The following is a 24,017-nucleotide window of genomic DNA, read 5'->3' as shown; positions in this document are numbered from 1 at the left end:
CTTGAATGATTTGGGACAGTTACTCCCAGTGCTTTGCCACATTGTCTAGGCTGTGCTGGACTTCAGTATCCATCATTATAGAATAGGTGGTGGTGGTGGTGGTGGTTGTTGTTGTTTAAGTTTCAGTTTGTATGAATCAAGCAAAAGAATTTTGGTCTCTTCATTAAATGAAAAATATTTGCTGACCAACATCATCACCAACACTAAACGGGTATTGACTCTGTGATTTTTTTTAATTCTGTACACTAAAAAAGTGGATAAGACATTAATCTTTTAAAAGTGCTCTGTGCCTCCAGAATATGTGTCAGCCACAGCTGGGTGCGTTGGCTCATGCCTGTAATCCCAGCACTTTGGGAGGCTGAGGCGGGCAGATCATGAGGTCAGTAGTTTGAGACCAGCCTGGCCAACATAATGAAACCCCGTCTCTACTAAAAATACAAAAATTAGCTGGGCAATGTGGCACGTGACTGTAATCCCAGCTACTTGGGAGGCTGAGGCAGGAGAATTTCTTGAACCCGGGAGGCAGAGGTGGCAGTGAGCTGAGATTGCGCCATTGCACTCCAGCCTAGGTGACAGAGCGAGACTCCATCTGAAAAAAAAAAAAGAGTATGTGTCAGCCACAGTACGGGCCAAGAAGAGTGGCTAGGTTCTCTTTTTTTGTTTTTTAACTAATGTCAGAAAGTTGAACCATTAGTTCAACTTATACTTAATTATTATACTATTTTAACTCTTCTTTCTGTCAACAGGCATACCAACGTTTACAAATCCAGCAGCAGATGTTACAGGCCCAGCGTAATGTGTCCGGATCCATGAGACAACAGGAGCAGCAAGTAGGTGCTACCCAGATTGACTTTTGTCATGAGCTATAATTTTCCCTGATAGAAGAGATGCTAATTGATGAACTATTAGATGATCTTTGATTTTTCTCTAGCCAAGCCTTCCTTGGAAAATTCCTGGGTTCAGCTAGGTTTGGGAGGAGGTTGACCTAGCCAGTGGTGGCCTCAGCATAAAGACAATGAAGAATTCACCTGGTCCCTAGACAAGCCATGAGTGTCCCTTCCCACCTGGTTAACGAACCTATGTCTGTGCCTGCCAGGTTGCGCGCACAATCACTAATCTGCAGCAGCAGATCCAGCAGCACCAGCGCCAGCTGGCCCAGGCCCTGCTTGTGAAGCAGCCACCACCGCCACCGCCCCCGCCGCACCTGTCTCTGCACCCCTCTGCAGGCAAATCGGCCATGGACAGCTTCCCCTCGCACCCACAGACTCCCGGCCTACCTGACCTGCAGACCAAAGAGCAGCAGTCTTCACCCAACACCTTTGCTCCTTACCCTCTTGGTGAGTGTCCCATGGTCTTCAACAGCCACATCAGGTAGAGAGGGTACCTGGAGTCCATATGTGGTAGCCAGGGCAGCATTTCAGTGGTTAGGAGGACTGGCCAGCGCTGAAACCATAGCCTGTTGTAAATGCAGCCCCAGACAAAATCACAGAACAGGTGTCTCAAGGCTTTTTAACTTTAAAAAAAGTTTTTTATTATTTTTTGGAGAAATGGGGTCTCACCACGTTGCCCAGGCTGGTCTCGAACTCCTGGGCTCAAGCAATTCTCCCACCTCAGCCTCTTAAAGTGCTGGGTTTACAGATGTGAGCCACCATGCCCAGCCTCAAGAATTTTTAATCAGGGAACAACACTAACCATGTTCTATAGAGCAGGAGTTTTGCTGCTGCCATAATACTCTCAGTATAAAACCTTTAAAGGTGGTACCAGTCAGAGCCTCCAAAATCTCATTTCCATTGTCACATCTCCAGAGTTTGTTCTATTCCTAGTCTACTCTGAACTGTATTTTACCAGCCACTTCCTCCAGCCTAAACCGCAGAGAAGACTTTATAATGGTTTGGTCAGTAAAAGTATTCAGATTTACACTAAAAGCACTTCTTAAAAAGCAGTGGTTGTTGATACAACTCATTTTGTATGAAATGTGATTTGTATAATCAACGAAATCAACATATATATGTTGAAATCTAACTTGTAGAAGCACATAGGGCACATGAAACCTGCAGGTCACTATAAGACATGGTGCCAGGCCTCAAGGTCAGGCCTGCCAGGAGAATCACAGCTCACATAGCTGAAGACACCAGAGGGTATAAATGAGTAAATTGATTCTGCATGGACTAATTTGCTGTAAGAATTCAGAACTTAGTGAAAGCACTTTAGGCTTGTCTGTTGATTGCTATTAGAGTCTGTAGATGCAGGACAAAGGGTATCAGTAACTTGGAAAATACATCTGTAAAGGGCCAAAGGCCAGTTGAGTGGTAGTGAATTTGCTACCAGCAGATAATATTCATTTATCTAATTCTATTCAATGTCTCTCAAAAGGGCGGTGTATTGTAATCATTTGAACACTTTTTACTTGACGTATTATAAATGTGATATATCTTTAATATGAGATTGATAAATACTAGACTAGATGATCTCGTTCCTTAATTATTGTCTCATCCATTAACACCCTTTGTGTCTGAGTAGTTAAGACCTGACTTAGGAGTTAGATTGCCTAGGTTTGAGTCCCAACTCACCACCAACAGGCTCACTACTAACTTGGGCAACTTGCCTAGCTGCTTTTTGCCTCAATTTCTTTCTTTCTTTTTTTTTTTTTTCTCGTTAGAGACGGGGTCTTTCTGTGTTGCCCAGGCAAGTCTCAAACTCCTGGCCTCAAGTGATCCTCCCTAAGTGTTAGGATTACAGGCCTGAGACACCATACCCAGCCATACCTTAATTTCTTCATCTGTAATGTGGAAATACTTAACTCCTAGGTTTGTTTTAAAGATTAAATAAGCTAATATGTAAAGTTATTTCTCTTTTTTTTTTTTTTTTTTTGGAGATGGTGTCTCACTCTGTTGCCCAGGCTGGAGTGCAGTGGCGCGATCTCGGCGCACCCAGCTAATTTTTTGTATTTTTAGTAGAGACGAGGCTTCACCGTATTAGCCAGGATGGTCTCGATCTCCTGACCTTGTGATCCACCTGCCTTGGCCTCCTAAAGTGCTGGGATTACATGCATGAGCCACCGCTCCTGGCCTCTTTTTTTTTTTTGGCTGGAGTGCAGTGGCATGATGATAGCTCATTGCAGCCTCAAACTCCTGGCCTCAAGTGATCCTCCTGGTCTCAGCTTCCCAAAGTGCTGTGATTACAGACATGAGCCATCACACCCGGCCTAATACGTAAAGTCTTTAAATAGTGCCTAGCACATGGCAAACACTTTGTAAAATATCAGCTACTTATGTAAGTGCTTCTGTTTTAGAAACAAATTTCATTCCACCTATTATCCTAAAATGCGTTAGCTTCAGCTTTCTAGTATTCACCTGTCTTCTTAACCTGTATTTGGAAGATAAAGTACACTTATCATGACTTTTTTTTTATTTTTTATTTATTTATTTATTTATTTTTGAGATGGAGTCTTGCTCTGTTGCCCAGGCTGCAGTGCAGTGGCGCAATCTCGGCTCACTGCAACCTCCACCTTCTGGATTCAAGCGATTCTCCTGCCTCAGCCTTCCAAGTTGATGGGATTACAGGCATGCATCACCACGTCTGGCTAATTTTTGTATTTTTAGTAGAGACTGAGTTTCACTATGTTGGCCAGGCTGGTCTCGAACTCCTGACCTCAGGTGATCCACCCACCTCGGCCTCCCAAAGTGCTGGGACTACAGGCATGAGCCACCGCGCCCGGCCACTTATCTTTACTCTTAAGGATTTTTGTTCTTAGTACGAGTTAAAGAATTCATGCAGTGAATCTTTGAAATTAGTTGAAAAATAATTTGGATAATATTTTATAATATTCACAGTGAAGTTATAAATGTATTAAAAACAAATAACTAGTAAAGTATAGGAAACTTTGGTTGTAAAATTGCCTATCTTGCTGGCTCTCAGCATTTCTCTGCAGCAGCACCTATGTTGAAGAGCCTATTAGAAACTCAACAATTCATGTAAAGAAACCAGCAGCCCATGGTCAGTAGTGGGGGCTCCCAGCTACCTTCCTTCCCTCACATTCAGCCTGTCCTTGTTATTCTCAGTCTTTTGCCACCTGGAGTTCGTCATTTAGATAGGAAGAGCAGGCATATAAACAGGAAAAAATAACCTTGATACCAGTGTCATGTGATTCTCACAGGGCTCTAGAGAAGGAAAAGTTCACTTTCACTTTGAGTGGTGAAAGAAAAATCAGAGAATAGTATTAAGCTTGAACCTCAAATGATTAGATAGGATTGCAGTAAATAAAGAGGAAGCCTTTCCAAATGAAGGGGAAGCCTCACATAGCACAGAAGAAAGAGGCCTGGCCTGTTTCAGGGGCCCATTTTGCAAGGGCCAGGCCAGTCTAGCTGACTTTCCCAGAGGGGAAAGTTGGGAGAGATGGGTTGGGGCCAAATTGTGGAATTCGGAGCATTCTGAAGGCCAGGTTGAAGCCCTGACATTGTTGCCACCTTACCTGACTATATCTGTACAAGCTGAAACGAAGAGAACTCAGAGATTGCAAGTAGGCAGCCCCGTGGCACTGATGGGCTTGCAAAGGCGTTTTGTTAAGTCTGCGAAGCGTGTATGTGCATGTGCCAACATTCAAAAATTGGGGAAAGTGGCCTCTGGCTTCTCTTAAAAATGGCTTTAGTGGGTCTATGTTCCATGTAGCAATAAGTGGTTGGCCCCAGTAGCACCTGTTTATTTAGACAGGACAGACACTCTCTGGTTTGCCACAGTCCCCATGAGGCCCACCTCTTCATGTGCATGGCCACTTGGCTCCTATGGGCATTTGAATTTGCAGCCTCTGAAATAAAGGTAAGAACCAGAATGTTCAGCACCTGGCTTAGTAGTAGAGGCTCACTGTGCTTACGTACCATGTGGCATAGTTGTACATATGGTAAGGATCTGTGGAGTATGTGTATGTGGTAATGGGAACTGCAGCTGGAAACCAAGGGAAGGGGGACCCCTCTGCTCGTTATTCCCTTCCAAACAAGCAGTCTGTCCTGCTCCAAACTGGTGTCCTCATCAGAAAGTCTTTACTTCAACCTTTTCATCATTGTCCTCCTTCCTCATCGTCTTTCTTTATTAACCTAGCTTAGTACAGGTCCTGGACAGATAACCAGCTACCTGCTTTTCACTATAAGAAATGAGCTCAGAAGCCTCAGCTCACCATCCCAGCTGGGGGCAGATGGCAGCACCCCATCTGTCAAATAGTTCAGTTCCTTAAAAGTAGTTTGATTTTAATTCACAAACTCTTTCAGAGCAGACTTTTGTAAAGGAAACTCACTGAAAGTAGAACTGAATTATCCTATCAGTCTGTTTCATAGGTGGTACTTTAGAGTTCTGGAAAAGTGTTTTTGTCCCAATGAGTTTCCATAAGATATCCCAAAACCAGAAAAGATTTTCCTAATACTTTGGACTTTTTCTGTTTTCCTGTGGACTCTGAGAAGCCTCAGGACCGTGTTTATCCAGCACTGAAACAAGTAAAGTGAAGAGAGTCGTGGGCCTCACTTAATCAAAGGCGATTCACATTTTCACCTTAATTTAGGAGTAATATTCCGAGAAGTACATGCTGTTATGAAGATAAAAAGTATTTTTCACCAGCACTAAAAGTTACAGTTAAAATATTTTGTTGTATCCCAGCTACTTGGGAGGCTGAGGCAGGAGAATCGCTTAAACCCAGGAAGCGGAGGTTGCAGTGAGCCAAGATCATGCCATTGCACTCTAGCCCGGGCAACAAGAGCAAGACTCCATCTCAAAAAACAAAAAAAATTTTGCTGTAAGCGAAGACTGAAATAGCTTCTGTAGGAGAGCTTTAGAATGAAGTCTTTTATGTAATCCCAGCACTTTGGGAGGCCGAGGCGGGCGGATCACAAGGTCAGGAGATCAAGACCACGGTGAAACCCCGTCTCTATTAAAAAATACAAAAAATTAGCCGGGCGTGGTGGCGGGCGCCTGTAGTCCCAGCTACTCAGGAGGCTGAGGCAGGAGAATGGCGTGAACCCGGGAGGTGGAGCTTGCAGTGAGCCGAGATCGCGCCACTGCACCCCAGCCTGGGCGACAGAGCGAGACTCCATCTCAAAAAAAAAAAAAAAAAAAAGAATGAAGTCTTTTAGAGGAGCAGGTGAATCCTAATCGGCATCTCTCTCTTTAGCTGGACTGAACCCAAACATGAATGTCAACAGCATGGACATGACCAGTGGCTTGTCGGTGAAGGACCCATCCCAGTCCCAGTCACGCCTCCCCCAGTGGACGCACCCCAACTCCATGGATAACTTGCCCAGTGCCGCTTCCCCCCTGGAGCAGAACCCTAGCAAGCATGGTACGTCTGGGCTAGGATGCCCGTGGTGGGATCACTGCTGGCTTATTAATCGATCTTCCTGTTGTATAACATGCCCATTCTATACTTTTCTAAGAATTGAGCGCTGAAAGTTGGATTTAAAATAACCCATTCCATTATAGTGCATATAAGATCTCAGCTAGTCAGTGATCAAACTTCTTAAAAGCCAGCCATTAGATCTTAGCTACAAACCTAGAAATAATTTGAAAAGAATCTAGGTCATAGCCTATGTACTTTTTTTTTTTGTATCTCTATTCATCAACAAAAACTTGAGTCTGCTGAAATATTTTCAATAAAATAGTAAAACACAAATAGAAAATCAAATATGCAGTATGTATGGGAACCGCAGCTGTAAATACCAGGGTGCATTTCTGTTGGTTATTCCCCTCCATCCAAGCAGTCTGTCTTACTCCAAACTGGTGTCCCCATCAGGAACTCGTTACCGATGGACACACCAGTAAGGTGGAAGCAAAAATGATACCCGTAGGAGGTACTTTCAAGCATTAAATTTAGTTCTGAACTTGCTGGTAGAATAAACAGCAAAGGAAATTCAATAGGTTACGAAGTTCTCTCGATACAAAGCATTCTAAAAAGAAAAAGGAAACTATGTCTCATGGTTAACTTACGGAAAATCATCACACACTGCTGGCACCTTTCTTAGCAGGAGGGCCTTGCTGCCTGTGGCTGGTTGGTTTGGTTCTGTATGAATTTTTAACATCCACTGTGTTCTTCCATAGTGAGGGTTTCAGACTAAAAGGAGGGAAGAGGTAAGAGCAAATTTGATAACTAATCACGAAGACTCATAAGTTGTCCCCAAAAAGGTTTATTAAGGGCAGCTTCCCATGGTATGGATATGTATTTTATAAAGATTTCTAACTGGACAAACTAAAATTGTTCTTCAGGGGTTTTGGTCTTTCAGGGCTGAAATTGGAGCTGGCTTAAATAGTCACTGGCCAGGCATGGTGGCTCACACCTGTAGTCCCAGCTACTTGGGAGGCCAAGGTGGGATGATCACTTGAGCCCAGGAGTTTGAGGCTGCAGTGAGCCCTAATCACATCACTACACTCCAGCCTGGGCAACAGAGTGAGACATTGTCTCAGAAAAAAAAAAAAAAAACAGTCATTGATTCTTACAGAATCCTAGACAGACCAAGTCTTACAATTCATGTAACCGAATAGAGCAAGGCATTGGACCTAGAACAGAAGGTGCATAGGGAGGCTTAGGGTATCTTCTGCTGTCTCTCAACTGGAGGGTATTCACTCGCTTCTTTGTTTCCTGTTGTCCCCATAGGTGCTATCCCTGGAGGTCTAAGCATTGGGCCTCCAGGTAAGTCCTCCATTGATGACTCCTATGGCCGGTACGATTTAATCCAGAACAGTGAGTCACCAGCCAGTCCTCCCGTAGCTGTTCCCCATAGCTGGTCACGTGCCAAATCTGACAGTGATAAAATCTCAAATGGCTCTAGCATCAACTGGCCCCCAGGTAAGACCGTTCAACACTTCCGTGCAACAGCAGCAGGTCAGAACGTGCTCCAAGCCTGCAGAGAGTGATGAGGCTGGGAGGACCCAGAATCTGAGCTAAGGATCTGGAAGCGTTAAGCCCAGAGCTTTGGCATTTTCCTTGGAAATCCATTTGTCAGATCAATTTTGGGTATGGTTAGCATCAGGCATTTTTCTGTAATCCCTTAATTCAACATGAGAAGTGGAAGGGGTGGCAGGGAGGAAGCACACTGTATACCATCTGGTAAAACTATTCCGACTCTATGTGAAAACTATCTTAATGTGATAGCTAGAATACCTGGTTCTAGTTTCTCCAAAGGATTGATTGTTTTAATGAAAGAGAGTATAAAGAGTATAAAGTGTACCTCTCATTTAATTAGCAGATTATAAAAATTTCTACAAACAGGACAAAACATCTTTTAAAATGTCATGAATCAATGTGCAGATGTTCTGATCTGTGGTTTCTCATTTGGGTTTCTTAAACAGAATTCCATCCGGGAGTTCCATGGAAAGGACTACAGAATATTGACCCTGAGAATGACCCTGACGTCACTCCTGGCAGTGTCCCCACTGGGCCTACCATCAATACCACCATCCAGGATGTCAACCGCTACCTCCTCAAGAGTGGAGGTGAGGGTGCTGCTCTACCTGCCTCTGCGCGGACGGTCTCTCTAGACCCATTTGGAGATGTCAGGGGTGACAGGTTGGGCTCTGAGGCAGGGATGATACAAGGCACAGTTGAAGCAGTCATCTGAAGCAGCATGAAGAGACGGCAGTTAGTGCTTATGGGAAAATGGACATCAATTTGAGTTTCTGCTGGAATTTTTTTTTTTTTTTTGAGATGAAGTCTCACTCTGTCGCCCAGGCTGGAGTGCAGTGGCACGATCTCAGCTCTCTGCAACCTCCACCTCCTGAGTTCAAGCGACTCTCCTGCCTCAGCCTCCCAAGTAGCTGGAATTACAGGCATGTGCCACCATACCAGGCTGATTTTTGTATTTTTAGTAGAGACAGGGTTTCACCATGTTGGCCAGGCTGGTCTCGAACTCCTGACCTCAGGTGTCACCCATGCTGCTGGATTTATTGATAAGTAATGTCTTATCATAAAAGTGCCATCTCTGACAAATTTTTATCACAGCATGCTATTTTGTGGAAGAAAGAGCTAGATTGCCATAGGTACTACCACTAATAAGGCCACCTAGGTAGTTCCCAAAACATTAAGTTTCCCACTTGAAATATGACTCATTGGAGCCTTGTGTTTTGTGTTTGCTTCTTTTCTTTCTTTCTTTCTTTTTTTTTTTTTTTTTGAGACAGATTCTTGCTCGTTTGCCGAGGCTGGAGTATAGTGGCATGATCTTGGCTCACTGCAACCTCTGCCCGCCTCCCAGGCTCAAGTGATTCTCATGCCTCAGCCTCCCGAGTAGCTGGGACTACAGGTGTGCACCACCACACCCAGCTAATTTTTTCTATTTTTAGTAGAGACGGTGTTTCACCATGTTGGCTAGGCTGATCTCGAACTCCTGACCTCAAGTGATCCACCTGACTCGGCCTCCCAAAAGTACTGGGATTACAGGCGTGAGCCAGTGTACCTGACTGCTTCTGTGGTTCTTTAAAGTGATAGGCTTCTAAATGTATCTGTGGTTTGACTGGAAAGCCAACATGAGTACAGATTGCCCTGTCTGTTTAATGCTGTGTATTCTTTGGGGTTACACAGCTGCTTTTCGGATGCAGCTGCTTTTCAGAGCAGGGGTGTTATGGGTGTCCCTGCTGTCAGACACAGTCAAGTGGTGCCCAAAAGGGAGCTGTGTGGCAGAGGACAGGTGAGGCACCAGCCAGAATCAGAGACCCAGCCCTCCCTGCTTGTCACACCTGGTGGGGCACCAGGGTTGTGCCAGACAGGAAAGTTATCATATTTTGAGGGTTGTGGAGAAGTGGGATGCAGGTTGTACAGATCCAGGTCATAAGGGAAGTTGGAAAGAATCGAAGTTGCTTAATACATGGCAGAGCTCCCTGAGTGGTGCCCAGATGAAGGATCAAGTGGCCCCTTAGCCTCCAGGCAGAACCAGGGCCACTGGGGGTGGCCTCCGCCATCGCCTGAGTGTGCCATGATGTGATGAAGATGGCCTGAGAAACACGTGGCAGCTGTTCTCCAGCTCCATAGCCTGTCCAGTTAAGGAAATCAACTTGCGGGGAGGGCAGAGGAGAACCTCAGCCTAAGAAATGCATTGGCCATTGAGATAAGGCAGTGGCATCTCCAACCCTGAGCCTAAGAACCAGCCAGCCAGGCGACCTGGGTGACTCATAGCTCCAAGTGAACATCGTTTGACTTCCCGGATGCTTGATGTTTGGGTCTTGAGCCTGCCCTGGCACTTGTGCACAAACATCAGTATTCAGCAGCAGCCAGCTCAGGTGACTCATGCCAAGCCTCCCCTTCAGCTCATGACCAGCACTAGGAACCTTGTTCCTCCACTCTGGTACCTCTCTTGGTTGTATTTAAGGATACATTAGGGTTTGTTACTGAAAGAAAGGGGAGTACAATGAACATCTCTTCACGTAGAAGTTGCTAACCAGAAAGCACTAGCAGGCTGAGCACAGTGGCTCACACCTGTAATCCCAGCACTTTGGGAGGCCAAGGTGGGAGAATCACTTGAGGCCAGGAATTTGAAACCAGCTGGGCAATATAATGAGACCCTATCTCTACAAAAAATTTAAAATGAAAAAATTAGCTGGGTATAGTGGCACACATCAGTGGTTCCAGCCACTCAGGAGGCTGAGACAGGAGAATCACTTGAGCTTGGGATGTCAGGACTGCAGTGAGCTGTGATTGAGCCACTGCACTCTAGCCTGGGTGACACAGCAAGACTTCGTCTCAAAAAAAAAAAAAAAGAAAAGAAAAGGCCTCCCAAAGTGCTGGGATTACATTCCTGAGCCACTGCGCCCGGCCAAGCTGACACCTTTTTAAAGTAAAGGCCTTCCTGAGCAAATTAACAGAGGAACAGAAGACAGACAGCCTGAGTTTACATAACACAAAGAAGGGAGCAGCAGACAGCGGGCCTGTTGGAGGGTAGAGGGTGGGAGGAAGGGGAGGATTGAAAAACTGCCTGTCAGGTACCATGCTCACTATCTAGGTGATGGAATGATCTCTACAACACACCCCTACAACACACAGTCCACCTGTGTGACAGACCTGCACATGGACTCCCAGAACCCAAAATAAAAATTGGAAAAAATAAAAGTGAAGACCTGCAGATTACCCATAAATGCTAACTTTCCTCAACTCTGGTGCCCTCATTCTAAAGAGGTCACTTGCAGCGGGGCAGCTGCAAACAACTGTGCAGGTTGGACACTGCATGTGTCCAGGAGGTGCCACACGCCTGGTTATTCACTGCACAACGTCATGTGGGCCTACAGCTGAGATGCCATGGCTTTTCAGAAGCCATCTGATTCTGTGTGTGGTCATCAGTTTAACAGCCAGACTGTGCTTATGTTCCCTCTGCTAGCCGGGATCCATGCCCTGGCAGAGTTACTGTCCCAATGAGCGCTCTTTGCATCCTGCATTCACCCCAGCTGTCACCGGTACTCCATCCTCACTCTTCTTCTCCAGCTTCTTGCTCTCTTCACAGAATTGAAAGGGAGAGCCACATTAGAAAATACAAAATACAACCAAGCAGCGAGGAGCTGAGCTTTCACACAAGGGATCGAGGTGCCTGAAGGATGGCCCATTTACCCCAAGTCTCCCTTTCAGGCACAGGGACAAGCTTTCCTCAAAAAACTACAGTCCTAGGGATAGAATAACTCAAGTCCACATACACAGTTATTAGGACAAATGTCTCTTAATTATTCATGTATTTAAAAAGGGAATCATGAGCTGGGTGTGGTGGCACCTGTGGTCCCTGCCGCTCAGGAGGCTGAGGCAAGAGGATCACCCAGCCCAGGAGGTTGAGGCTGCTGTGCACTGTGATCACACCTGTGAACAGCCACTGTGCTGCAGCGTGGGTGACATAGCAACAGCCCCATCTCTAAAAAAAAAAAAAAAGCAAAATACGAGTTCGGAAGCTGATGGGACACCCCAGTCAGAAGAAATGTTCAAATTTTTATGGCACATTTTGTAATGAATGGCTTGGAGTTTTGTTCTTCTATTTTGTAGCCATTGTTTGAACTGTGAAAGGAGTAGATTGCCCTGGATTTTTATTTTATCTTATTTGGGAGAGGAAATCAATGTGGTGCTTTAAAACTCAACATGGCATTTTAAGCATTATGGCGGGAATTCTCAAAGAAGCTCATGCTGCTTCTTGCCCTTTGATTCCTCTGCCTTCAGCAACATCCCAGGCCTCCCTGAGTGGCTACAGGGATCCAGAGTAGGAGAGGCATGCCCTGTTTCTTCCTTCCCACACGACACTTTCATGTTCAGGCTTCTATTAAAAATGGCAGCCTAGGGAGAGGTTGATTCTTGATGGTTAAGATTCTCACACCCCGCAGTTGGAGTCACGAACCTGGACTCCGCCACCACCTTGCTCAGTGCCGTGTTTGGTTCTGCAGGGTCCTCCCCGCCATCATCTCAGAATGCCACGCTGCCTTCCTCGAGTGCCTGGCCGCTCAGTGCCTCCGGCTACAGTAGCTCTTTCAGCAGCATTGCATCCGCACCTAGCGTTGCAGGTACGCGCCTGGCCTCTAGACTTGCAGGTAGCATTCTCTTTCTTTCCCCAAACAAAACTTTGACAGGCCCCAGCTTTTCCTATTGGCTCTTCACTCACTCCCTGAGCTGGGAGGCCGTGTGGCATGATAGAGGATGGGTGGGGGCCTTGCCCAGGCACAGTAGGCACCTTGGGCACATCAGCTTGCACACACAGGGAAGTGGTGACGTCTTCTCCATACAAGTGTGTGGGCCCATTGCCTTTTCTCTTCCTTTCCCCCATGGCCACAAGACAAAGGGTATGCAAGGTTTTGAAAACTTAGAGGCAAAACACTTCTGGGAATTTGCAGTTACTTGAGTTTGCCAGGGGCTTGACTTGGTGTTTCTTTGCCTATCACACAGTCTGCTGGTGTTAGAGAGCACTCTGTGTGGCTCCCCAAACACAGCAGTGTTTGTCTCAAGACTGCGTATTCTCCATCTCTCTGCCTTTCTAGGTAAACTGTCAGACATTAAATCAACGTGGTCCTCTGGCCCTGCCTCCCACACGCAAGCCTCTCTGTCTCATGAACTGTGGAAGGTGCCCAGAAACACTACTGCACCCACGAGGCCACCTCCAGGGTTAACCAATCCCAAGCCCTCCTCCACCTGGGGTGCCAGCCCCCTTGGCTGGACCAGCTCCTACTCCTCAGGTAAGCTTCATGCTCCTCGTGTTCCAATGGGGGCCTTACCTTTTAGGGGATGTGCTTATCACTTCGTCCTGTACCTCCTTTGTAAGGACCCCTGCCTCTAACTCTGGAGCCTGGGAGGGCTTAGGAAGGCACCAGGGCCACCCTAGATGTCCAGGGCATTAGCTGGGTGAGCCTGGTGTTTTTAGCATCAGCCTAGGTGTGCCGGCACACAGCAGGTTTGCTCCGGGCCAAGAGGTCCCAGGCAGTTCCAGCACCCATTGAGGGCCCACGCTGGCCAACTCCATCCTCAGGAGTGCAGCTGCCTCGCACTGGGTCATTAGAGGCCTGCACAGTCCTTTAGGCTGTCTGCCCCCATGAACCCCCATCGCACAGGGATCTGGATTTCTGCTTTTTATATTTGCTTCTCCACAAGATGTCACTGGGACATAAGGCTTTTCCAGACCCAAAACGAAACAAACCCCACCAGTTTGAAAACACAACTCTCATAATATTGCAGCGTCTCTCAGGTGCTTCATGTCGAACCTCAGAGATGAGAAAAATGTACTGGGAATTGAAGAAACTGAAGACTTAAACTAATGTGGGCAACAAAGCGAGACCCCATCTCCACAAAAAAGTAAAAAAAATAAGTGGGGCGTAGTGGCACATACCTGTGATCCCAACTGCTGGGGAGGCTGAGATGGGAGAACAGCTCAAGCCCAGGAGATTGAGGCTACAGTGAGCTATGCTTGAGCCACTGCACTCCAGCCTGGGTGACAGAGTGAGACCCTGTCTCTAAAAAAATAATAGTAATAAATAACAAAATTTTTAAAATCAGCTACAGATAGTGTATTCGTCCATTTTCACACTGCTGATGAAGACATACCCGAGACTGGGCAATTTACAAAAGAAAGAGGTTTATTAGACTTACAGTTCCACGTGACTGGGGAGGCCTCACATTCCTGGCAGAAGGTGAAAGGCATGTCTCACATGGTTGCAGACAAGGAGAGAGAGAGCTTGTGCAGGGAAACTCCCATTTTTAAAACCATCAGATCTCATGAGACTTATTCACTATCATGAAAACAGTATGGAAAAGACCTTCCCCCATAATTCAGTTACCTCCCACTGGGCTCCTTCCATGAAACATGGGAATTGTGGGAGTTACAATTCAAGATGAGATTTGGGTAGGGACACAGCCACACCGTATCATTCTGCCTCTGACCCCTCCCAAATCTCATGTCCTCACATTTCAAAACCAATCATGCCTTCCCAGCAGTTCCCCAAAGTCTTCATTTCAGCAGTAACTCAGAAGTCCACAGTCCAAAATCTGTCTGAGATAAGGCAAGTCCCTTCCACCTACAAGCCTGTAAAATCAAAAGCAAGTTAGTTACTTCCTAGATACAATGGGGGTACAGGCATTGGGTAAATACAGTCATTCCAAATGGGAGAAATAGGCCAAAACAAAGGGGCTACAGATCCCATGCAAGACTGAAATCCAGCAGGACAGTCAAATCTTAAAGCTCCAAAATGATCTTCTTTGACTCCGTGTCTCACGTCAGGGTCATGCTTAGGCAGGAGGTTGGTTGCCATGGTGTTGGGCAGCTCTTCAGGGTACAGCCTCCCTCTTGGCTGCCTTCACCTGCTGGTATTGTCTGTCTGCGGCTTTTCCAGGCACTCGGTGCAAGCTGTCAGCGGATCTACCATTCTGGGGTCTAGAGGGCGGTGACCTTCTTCTCACAGCTCTACTAGGTGGTGCCCCAGCAGGGACTATTTCCCTTCCACACTGCCCTAGCAGAGGTTCTCCATGAGAGTCCTGCCCCTGCAGCAAACTATCGTCTGAACATCCAGGCATTTCCATACATCCTCCGAAATCTAGGCGGAGGTTCCCAAACCTCAGTTCTTCACTTCTGTGCACCCAGAGTCTCAACACCATGTGGAAGCTGCCAAGGCTTAGAGATTGCACCCTCTGAAGCCATGGCCCAGGCTGTACCTTGGCACCTTTTAGTCACAGCCAGAGCAGGTGGGACACAGGGCACCAGATTCTTAACCTGCACACAGCATGTGGACCCTGGGCCTGGCCTATGAAGCCATTTTTTCCTTGTAGGCCTCTGAGCCTGTGCTGGGAGGGGCTTCTATGAAGACCTCTTACATGCTCTAGAGACAGTCTCCATTTTCTCCATTGTCTTGGGGATTAACATGCAGCTCCTCATTACTTAGGCAAATTTCTGCACCCTGCTTGAATTTTTCCTCAGAAAATGGGATTTCCTTTTTTTTTTTCTGAGATAGAGTTTCACTCTTGTCACCCAGGCTGGAGTACAATGGCGTGATCTCGGCACACTGCCACCTCTGCCTCCCAGGTTCAAGCAATTCTCCTGCCTCAGCCTCCTGAGTAGCTGGGATTACAGGCGCCCACCACCACGCCTGGCTAATTTTTGTATTTTTAATAGAGATGGGGTTTCACCATGTTGGCCAGGCTGGTCTCAAACTACTGACCTCAGGTAATCCACCCATCTCAGCCTCCCAAATGCTGGGATTACAGGCGTGAGCCACCATACCCAGCCAATTTTCTGAACTTTTATGTTCCGCTTCCCTTATAAAACTGAATGCTTTTAACAGCACCCAAGTCACCTCTTGAATGCTTTGCTGCTTAGAAATTTCTTCTGCCAGATACCCTAAATCATCTCTCTCAAGTTGAAAGTTCCACAAATCTCTAGGGCAGTCTCTGCTAAAACAACAAGAGCCACCTTTGCTCCAGTTCCCAAAATGTTCCTCATTGTCATCTGAGACCACTTCAGCCTGGACTTTATTGTCCATATCCCTATCAGCATTTTTGTCAAAGCCATTTCACAAGTCTCTAGGAAGTTACAAACTTTCCCACATTTTCTCATCTTTTTCTGAGCCTTGAGTTCCAACCTCTGCCTGTTACCCAGTTCCAAAGTTGCTTCTGTGCGGAGACCAGCTTGACTGGGGAGACCCTAACCCAGCGGTGCTAGAGGAATTAAAGACACACACAGAAATATAGAGGTGTGACGTGGGATATCAGGGGTCTCACAGCCTTCAGAGCTAAGAGCCCTGAACAGAGATTTACCCACATATTCATTAACAGCAAGTCAGTCATTAGCATTGTTTTTATAGATACTAGATTAACTAAAAGTATCCCTTATGGGAAAGGAAGGGATGGGCCGAAATAAAGGGATGAGTTGGGCTAGTTATCTGCAGCAGGAGCACGTCCTTAAGGCACAGATCGCTCATGCTATTGTTTGTGGCTTAAGAATACCTTTAAGCAGTTTTCCGCCCTGGATGGGCCAGGTGTTCCTTGCCCTCTTTCTGGTAAACCCACAACCTTCCAGTGTGGGCTTTATGGCCATCATGAACATGTCACAGTGCTGCAGAGATTTTGTTTATGGCCAGTTTTGGGCCAGTTTAATGGCCAGATCTGGGGGGAGGAGCTGTTCCCAACATGTTCCCCTTCTTTGATTTGCAAAGCAATAAAAGCAAAGGCAGCTTTGTCACGGTGAGCTACTTCTTGCAGGAGTCAGGATCCGCATCTGCAGACCATACAAAGACAACACAGATTAAAAGCACAATCATCATTGAAATCACAGCACTTCCAAGTGTTTTTATCCATTTTAATGGGTTACTAGCTGCTAATCTGTTTGCAGCTCCTTCTAGCACTCCAGTTCCTGGCATTAAGGTCAGGTGTGCCTGGGATGCTTTAAATATTTGTTCTTTTAATTTTGCAATATCCAAAAATAAGTTTGTAGAGTGTCCCTCTAGATGCTTTTTTGGTCTTTCCCAAATTTTGATCTTATTAAGAGCTATTAATAATTTCCACAAATCCTTATGTTTAGTTCCTACAACGGGCCATATCATTTGAGGTTGAGGTGCCACTATACCGCCATGGTTCCAGATAATAGGAACTTTTGCCATACTTCTTATCATTTCTACCCTCTGACCATTTTGTTCAGATCAGCTGAACATAGTGTGGCCGAGGCACACAGACTGAGAGGTGCAGTTCAAGCTAAACATCCCCTTGGGGGACCAATTAATAATGATTCCATAGGAATCGGTGTGCAGCACCTCTGCCTGTTCTGCATCCCTGTCAGCTTTTTTGTCAAAGCCATTTCACAAGTCTCTAGGAAGTTCCAAACTGTCCCACATTTTCCCATCTTTTTCTGAGCCTTGAGTTCCAACCTCTGCCTGTTACTCAGTTCCAAAGTTGCTTCCACATTTTCAGGTATCTTTTCAGCAGCACCCCACTCTACTGGTACCAGTTTACTTTATTAGTCCATTTTCATGCTGCTGGTAAAGACATACCCAAGATGAGGCAATTTACAAAAGAAAGAGGTTTATTGGACTTATAACTCCACGTGGCTGGGGAGGCCTCATAGTCATGGCAGAAGGTGAAAGGCACATCTCACATGGTGGCAGACAAGAGAGCTTGTACAGAGAAACTCCAGTTGTTTAAACCGTCAGATCTTGTGAGACTATCACGAGAACAGCACAGGAAAGACGTGCCCCCATGATTCAATTACCTCCCACCGCGTTCCTCCCACAAAACATGGGAATCATGGGAGTTACGATTCAAGATGAGATTTGAATGGGGACACAGCCAAACCATATCAGATAGTTTGAAAGTAACAGTTTCTGCCTTTTAGCAGCAGTCTTTAGGGATTTGCTCTGTTGTATTAACCAGAAGAACCTGGGAGCACTGATTCCACACCAGGTCTGGGGACAGGCAGAGGTGGAGACCAGAGCTTTCCTGGAGATTGTCAGGCCTCTCATCACCCCTGTCTCTCCTGGCACAGATGGGAAAACACGGGTCTCCTGGGCTGGCGAGAAGATCCAAGAAGTCAGAGTCACCACGGGGAAGTGGGAAGGGGGTCTGCAGGGACTGTGAGGTTTTGGTTTACCTTGAGTATGGACCTCCCAGGCTGAGAAAGGCTGTCCTGGATCATGTGGTGATGGCCCGTGCTGTCCCACACTTCAGCACAGTAAGAGGTGGGGAGGCCGCACTATCCACTGGCACGGGGCCTTGTCAACTGGGTTCTCCCCTCTTGTTGCAGGTTCTGCCTGGAGCACCGACGCCTCAGGAAGAACCAGCAGCTGGCTCGTTCTTCGAAACCTCACTCCCCAGGTGCAGTACGGTGCCCCTGTGTCGCTGAGCATGATCCAAGGAGGGTTCCCTCTTGGCCCCCGATGCAGATGAGGCTGTCTGGTGGGGCGGGATAGTCGGGGGTTCTTGGTCAGGGTCCAGAGGTGATGCTGCACAGGAGGAGATGAGCAAGTGTCAGGCTTGGCTCCAGCAGCAGCAGCAGATGGAGTCCAGGGGTCTCTCTTAACCATGTTCTTGGTGAATTGTTTGTTTACTCACTAGAGGCTGGAAAAGTGTGCTCTGTAAATAGAATTGTTTATCTTACAACTACCCATTCAAGAGTGGTTGGGCCTGGCCGGTCGCAGTAGCTCACGCCTGTAATCCCAGCACTTTGGGAGGTCAAGGTCAGGGATCACCTGAGCCCAAGATTTGGAGACCAGCCTGGGCAACATAGCAAGACCCCACGTGTGTATTTTTATAACATTTTTTAAAAGAGTGGTTTGGCCACGTCAGACTGTGGGACTAGCCAGTCCCTTCTTGGGACCCAGACCACACCCACCTACACATCTCCCAAGTCTGTTGTCAGCAGCTAGACCCAGGTGCCTTTTGCAAACCAGGGGCTGTGTGTGATGTGCTCTGGTGAAAGGAGAGCTGAACTCAAAGTGGGGTTTTTCTCCTTCCTCTGATAAGCCTAACTCATAAAATATAACTGAAACATCCAAGATTTTAGTTACACGTTTGGCCACAGAGATATAGAATGTGAACATTGTAAAATCATATTATTAAAGCCTTTTAAAGAAAAACATTTTCCTAGTGTTTAGTGTATCCAGTTTCATGTTTTTTCTTTGGAAGGCTGTAGTGAAAGAAATCAGAAGAAAGCTCATTCACGCCCCTGTGCTTCCTCTGTCAGATTGACGGTTCTACACTGCGGACATTGTGTTTGCAACATGGGCCTCTCATCACATTCCACCTGAATCTGACTCAAGGCAATGCCGTGGTCCGGTATAGCTCCAAGGAGGAGGCTGCCAAGGCCCAGAAGTCTTTGCACATGTATGTTTCCTCACAGCCACCTCAGCGCTCCAAGTAGCTCCACATCCCCCAGAGCATTAAGTTAGGGGTGTTGCAGGGGGGTCCTGAGCCGCCATAGCAGCATCCCACAGGCTGGCCACCCTCCCGCTTCTGGAGGCCGGAGGTCTGACACCCAAGATGAAGGTGTGGGCAGGGCTGGTTTCTCCTGAAGCCTCTCTCCTTGGCTGTAGACAGCTGCCCTCTCCCTCTGTTCTTACATGGTCGTCTCTTTGTGCATGTTGGTGCCCTGATCTCTCCTTATAAGGACACCAGTCATGTTGGACTAGGGCCCACCCATGTGACCTCATCTAACTAACTAAATTACCTCTTTAAAGACCCCATCTTCAAACACAGTCACATAGGGAGGTACTGGGGGTTAGGACTTCAGCAAAGGGATTGGGGGAAGGCGACACAGGTCAGTTCCTCACAGGTATCTTGAGACTTACTATTGGTTTTTTCTGCTGCTGAGTTGCTGTGTCTACTCCCCTCTGCCTGTGACACATTCCTACAAAGGGCCCAGCAGCGGTCCTCACAGCCAACCCTTCACCCTGCCGAAAGGTTGCTTTTGATAGAAGTATAAGTAGACCTGATCAGTAATGTCACTTGAGACATGGAACCTAGAAATTAGTCATTCCTGTTTTTAGCCCAGGATGCAAATGACAGTGACCCTCACTGAGCCCACATTTAATGGTGTGTTCATGCACTTGAAGATGTACTCTCTGTACCAGTACGGTGTTGCTGCTAGAAGTCTGAACTGAGCAAAACCTTCACAGTCTGGGTTTGGAAATAGCAGTGGCAAAATAGAAGCCACACGATGGCTTCCAGGTAGCCTTTCCCAATACAAAGACAGAAAGCCAGTGCCACGAACTTACAGGACTTGGGGTGGCCCTGCTCACGTGCCCCATCTTGCTGTTGCAGGTGCGTCCTGGGAAACACTACCATCCTGGCTGAGTTCGCTGGCGAAGAAGAAGTGAATCGCTTCTTAGCCCAAGGCCAGGCGCTGCCACCCACCTCCAGCTGGCAGTCCAGTAGCGCGTCCAGCCAGCCGCGGCTCAGCGCAGCGGGCAGCTCCCATGGCCTGGTGCGCAGCGACGCTGGCCACTGGAATGCCCCATGCCTGGGTGGCAAGGGGAGCAGTGAGCTGCTGTGGGGTGGGGTGCCCCAGTACTCCAGCAGCCTGTGGGGCCCGCCCAGCGCTGACGACAGCAGGGTGATCGGCAGCCCCACCCCTCTGACCACCCTGCTGCCTGGGGACCTACTCAGCGGGGAGTCCCTGTAGGAGCTGCCATCATCAGCACCAGGAGAGCCGACCCCTCCCAGGACCCCTCCCAGCTGGGCGGCCCCACAGACCCGCTGGAACCCAGCAGCGGCCACCCTTTTGAGTACCTCTGTCCAGGACTGAAGACGAACCTTGGCCGCAGTCCTTGCGAACTGTTCGCAAAACAGTGCGGGCTGCGGTGGGTCAGCGTCACATGCTAATGACAGGATGTTCCTCGTAGCTTTTTATTTTGTGTGTCTTATGTTTGTATAGTGTGTTGTCATTTTGATTTTTTTTTTTAAAGTATAAAAGCTGCTTAGAATAGTTCTATCATGAAGGGCACTTTTCAGATTGTGGGCTGGAAAGGGTTATTTTATCTGTGGGGGAGGGAGGGAGACGTGAAGCCTATTTAAAATGAGCCTGTGACGATTATGCACATTACCAGAGGCGGCCGGTAATCAGGGCAGAGTCTGGTGTGGACCGCCGGGCGCAGAGCGGCTCCACGGTGGGAGCTGAGCGGAAGGCGTGGGCTGCGATCTGCTCTCTGTTCCCCTGGATCCGCCTATGCACATTACCCTTGTTTCATTACTTTTTCATGTCATTTTTTTATCCCAAAAAATATTTTTTAAAAGTTAAAAAAAGACATATCAAACATGCAAATACTTGAATCCAGCAGGCCAATAGTGAAATGTGAACACTTTCTAATTCTACACTTCCAGGTTGACATCAGTACACAGAAACAGGCTCTAGGAAAAATTTCTGAGTTCATAGCCTCCGTGTGTATGTATGTGTGCGTGTTGAAACAGAAGTGTATGTGTGCGTGTGTGGCGCGTGCTCCTGCACAGCGTGCATTTTCTGTGTTTGTGTGTTTGAAAGCGTGTGAGGATTTAACTGTGGGTTTTCCCTTGTATTCAGTATATGCTTTTTTTTTTTTGGCGCATTGGTCAAACGTTTGTTATTATTAGCTTCTAACTTTGCACTGAGTGTCCTCGCCCTTCCTTTAGCTAATCCTATACATTACAGAGAATTCCTAGGACAGGGCTGGCGACAATTCATGTGTAAATGTTTACTCAAGGACTCTGTGACTGCGTTTAAAAAGTACAGTGTATATCTCTGGAGAAATAATATGTATACCTACCTTTAGCAGCTTTTTATTGTGGACTAATGCAAGAAAATTATTACCAGAGTATTGCACCATTTTTCCATTTGGAATATAAAGTTAAAGAGAAAAAAAAAACTGTTGTTGAACTGTGGCCATAGATACTTGTAAAGAATGGATGGTTCCGTGGAAGGAACAGAAACAAGCACTTGGGCGTGGGTTGTGACTGCTTTTGGGGGAGCCTGGGGTTTGGGCTCCCACCTGTTTACAGACCTTTTTTTCTCCTTCAGACTTTAAAATTTTAAAAATTTAAAAAGGAATTAAAAAAAAAAAAAAAAAGACTTCCGTCGTAAAGAAACCTATTTTCAGAATGCAGATGCGCTCCTTCAGAGCTCTGGGACGGGACGGCGTTGTTCCCTCGGCCATCGTCGTGGATTCTGTCGATTGCTTTCGCCCCTTCGTCAAGGTGACAGGCGTTGTGGCCACTGTCTTGCACATGCCGGACGCGCTCTCAGGAAAGCCAGGGCTCCCGAGGGCAGCTCCACACCATTTCATGTATTTTTAAACCCAACTCCTAGCACTGAAGATGTTATTTAAAAAAAAAACAAAAAAAACAAAAAAATGAAAAAAAAGAAAAAGAGGAAAAAAAAATCACAAAGAAGAAAAATACCTAATCTCTAATGTGTAGCAGTTACATATTTACCAAATAATGGACTCAAAAGAAATAGATGTTTGAAGAGTGCTTTATATATTAAAAATTGCTTTATGTTTTAAAAATGATCAATGTTTTGATTGTTTTGCAAGGAAGAAAGACAATGGAATAACATACCCTCAAGTATGTTTTAAAATATATATATATGAACATTGTGCTCCCTGCCTGCTTGATCAGGAAACTTGTGCATTACATTTTTTTTAATTAGCTTTTTAATGGTTTTATCAAAACAAAAAAAATACAAAAAAAAAAAGTCCTGCAAGATTGCAGATCCACAAAAGCTGGTTTTATAGAGGATCATGAACTATGCACAAACTGGGTTCAAGACTTTTTTTCTCAAGTTTAGTAGGATATTTAGCAAAACCAACCTTCCTCAGAGTGACTGCATCTCATTGCCATTACATGCGTTCTATATATTTGATGGACATACACACCTGCGTATGTATATCCAATATGTGTGTGTGTGAGCGTGCGTGTGCGTATGTGCACCCGACATACCACTTCCCGTGCTGCCGGCGAGCATTGAGTTGTAGAAAAACTCCTGTTGTTTTAAAATTGGGGATGGAAGTCAAGAATATGTTTGTTTGTTTTTGGGTTTTGTTGGGTTTGTTTGAGGTTTTTTTGTTTTTTTTGTTTGTTTTGTTTTGGGGTTTTTTTGACCTTTTATTTTGAACTTAGTATGTCTGTAACTCTGAGATTAAAAAACAAGTTTGTGGCTCTTAATGTTTTCCTCATAGAATGTGATTGTTGAAGAACATGCATCGAAAGTTGCTTTCGAAAGTACAACGCTTTATTGAATCTTAATAAATTGCAATTTTTTTTCTTGGCTGTTCAAAGTAATGTGTTTTTCATTTTTCAAAACAGATACTATGGATGTCTACTTTGCACGCTGCGATGGGGAGAGCTGTCCCGCTGTGTGCGTTCCCTCTATTTCCTCAGAGCTCACATACGTACCTCTCATGAGTGAACTCAGACTTCCTGTTGTTTTGCTTTATTCTATCATTTGCTTTGTGGTTTTGCTGTAAATATTGAAATCTTAATTGTTGAGAGGCACAACCAAGCTTTCTAGCTCTCCACCCCCACAGTCCATCCGAGTCTGTTCATCTGGTAACTTGTTTGGGACGGCAGCAAGAAGAGGCTGGGGCCCGCCTGTAGTCCTGGCAGAGGAGTGCCACTCACTTTTGCCTAGGGTCCAGTTTGGGCTTAAAAAATATTCAAAGAGAATAATGAGGATTTTTTGTGTTTCCTAGACATTTTATGCATTTATTTTTGTAAAATCACCTTCGCTAACTGTCACCGAGCACTTTGAGCACAGTGGAACTTCGGAAGCAGCACCAGCCTCACCCCAGAATCTCAGTTGGCATAGCTAGAAACTGAGTCCCTTCCTAGGACACTGGCCGTGGCCTTCAGGGTGTCCAGTCAGTGCCACCAGTGTGGCATTGGTGTTGCAGACCGGCCTCTGAAGACAAACCGAGCACCCCGGCAGCCCCTCACTCAAACTAAGCAAAGGTCTTTTTTCTGTCTCCACTCCCTAGGGAAAGGTCAAAGGTGGACCTGCCCACTTTGAGTCAATTCCTTCAAAAAGATGGGACCCGCACCATGCCACAGGCTGCCCCCTCTCCACCATGGGGAAGGCGGGGTGCTGCTGGCT

The 24,017-nt window shown here is 46.4% G+C and overlaps 1 protein-coding gene across 13 annotated transcripts in view; it reads left to right on the top strand.

Moving 5' to 3' along the window:
- Positions 1 to 23,202, top strand: part of TNRC6C (trinucleotide repeat containing adaptor 6C) — a 151,827-nt gene extending 128,625 nt beyond the window's left edge. For 9 of the 13 annotated variants that reach the window (XM_073004969.1, XM_073004976.1, XM_073004975.1 and 6 more), the window contains 10 exons: positions 747 to 830; positions 1,097 to 1,337; positions 6,155 to 6,322; positions 7,631 to 7,822; positions 8,326 to 8,469; positions 12,376 to 12,492; positions 12,964 to 13,158; positions 18,201 to 18,271; positions 19,140 to 19,279; positions 20,216 to 23,202. In XM_073004969.1, coding sequence (XP_072861070.1) covers positions 747 to 830; positions 1,097 to 1,337; positions 6,155 to 6,322; positions 7,631 to 7,822; positions 8,326 to 8,469; positions 12,376 to 12,492; positions 12,964 to 13,158; positions 18,201 to 18,271; positions 19,140 to 19,279; positions 20,216 to 20,576 — 1,713 coding nt within the window. In that variant the 3' untranslated portion in view covers positions 20,577 to 23,202. The remainder of the gene's footprint in view (positions 1 to 746; positions 831 to 1,096; positions 1,338 to 6,154; positions 6,323 to 7,630; positions 7,823 to 8,325; positions 8,470 to 12,375; positions 12,493 to 12,963; positions 13,159 to 18,200; positions 18,272 to 19,139; positions 19,280 to 20,215) is intronic. The other 4 variants (XM_073004974.1, XM_073004972.1, XM_073004970.1 and 1 more) reach the window with 1 other exon arrangement.
- The last annotated feature ends 815 nt before the right edge of the window (positions 23,203 to 24,017 follow it).

The sequence above is a fragment of the Chlorocebus sabaeus genome, chromosome 16 (genome assembly GCF_047675955.1).
Source record: "Chlorocebus sabaeus isolate Y175 chromosome 16, mChlSab1.0.hap1, whole genome shotgun sequence".
NCBI classification, from domain to species: Eukaryota; Metazoa; Chordata; class Mammalia; order Primates; family Cercopithecidae; genus Chlorocebus; species Chlorocebus sabaeus.
The sequence above is the reverse complement of the archived record's forward strand: the minus strand, read 5'-3'. Positions and strand labels throughout refer to the sequence as shown.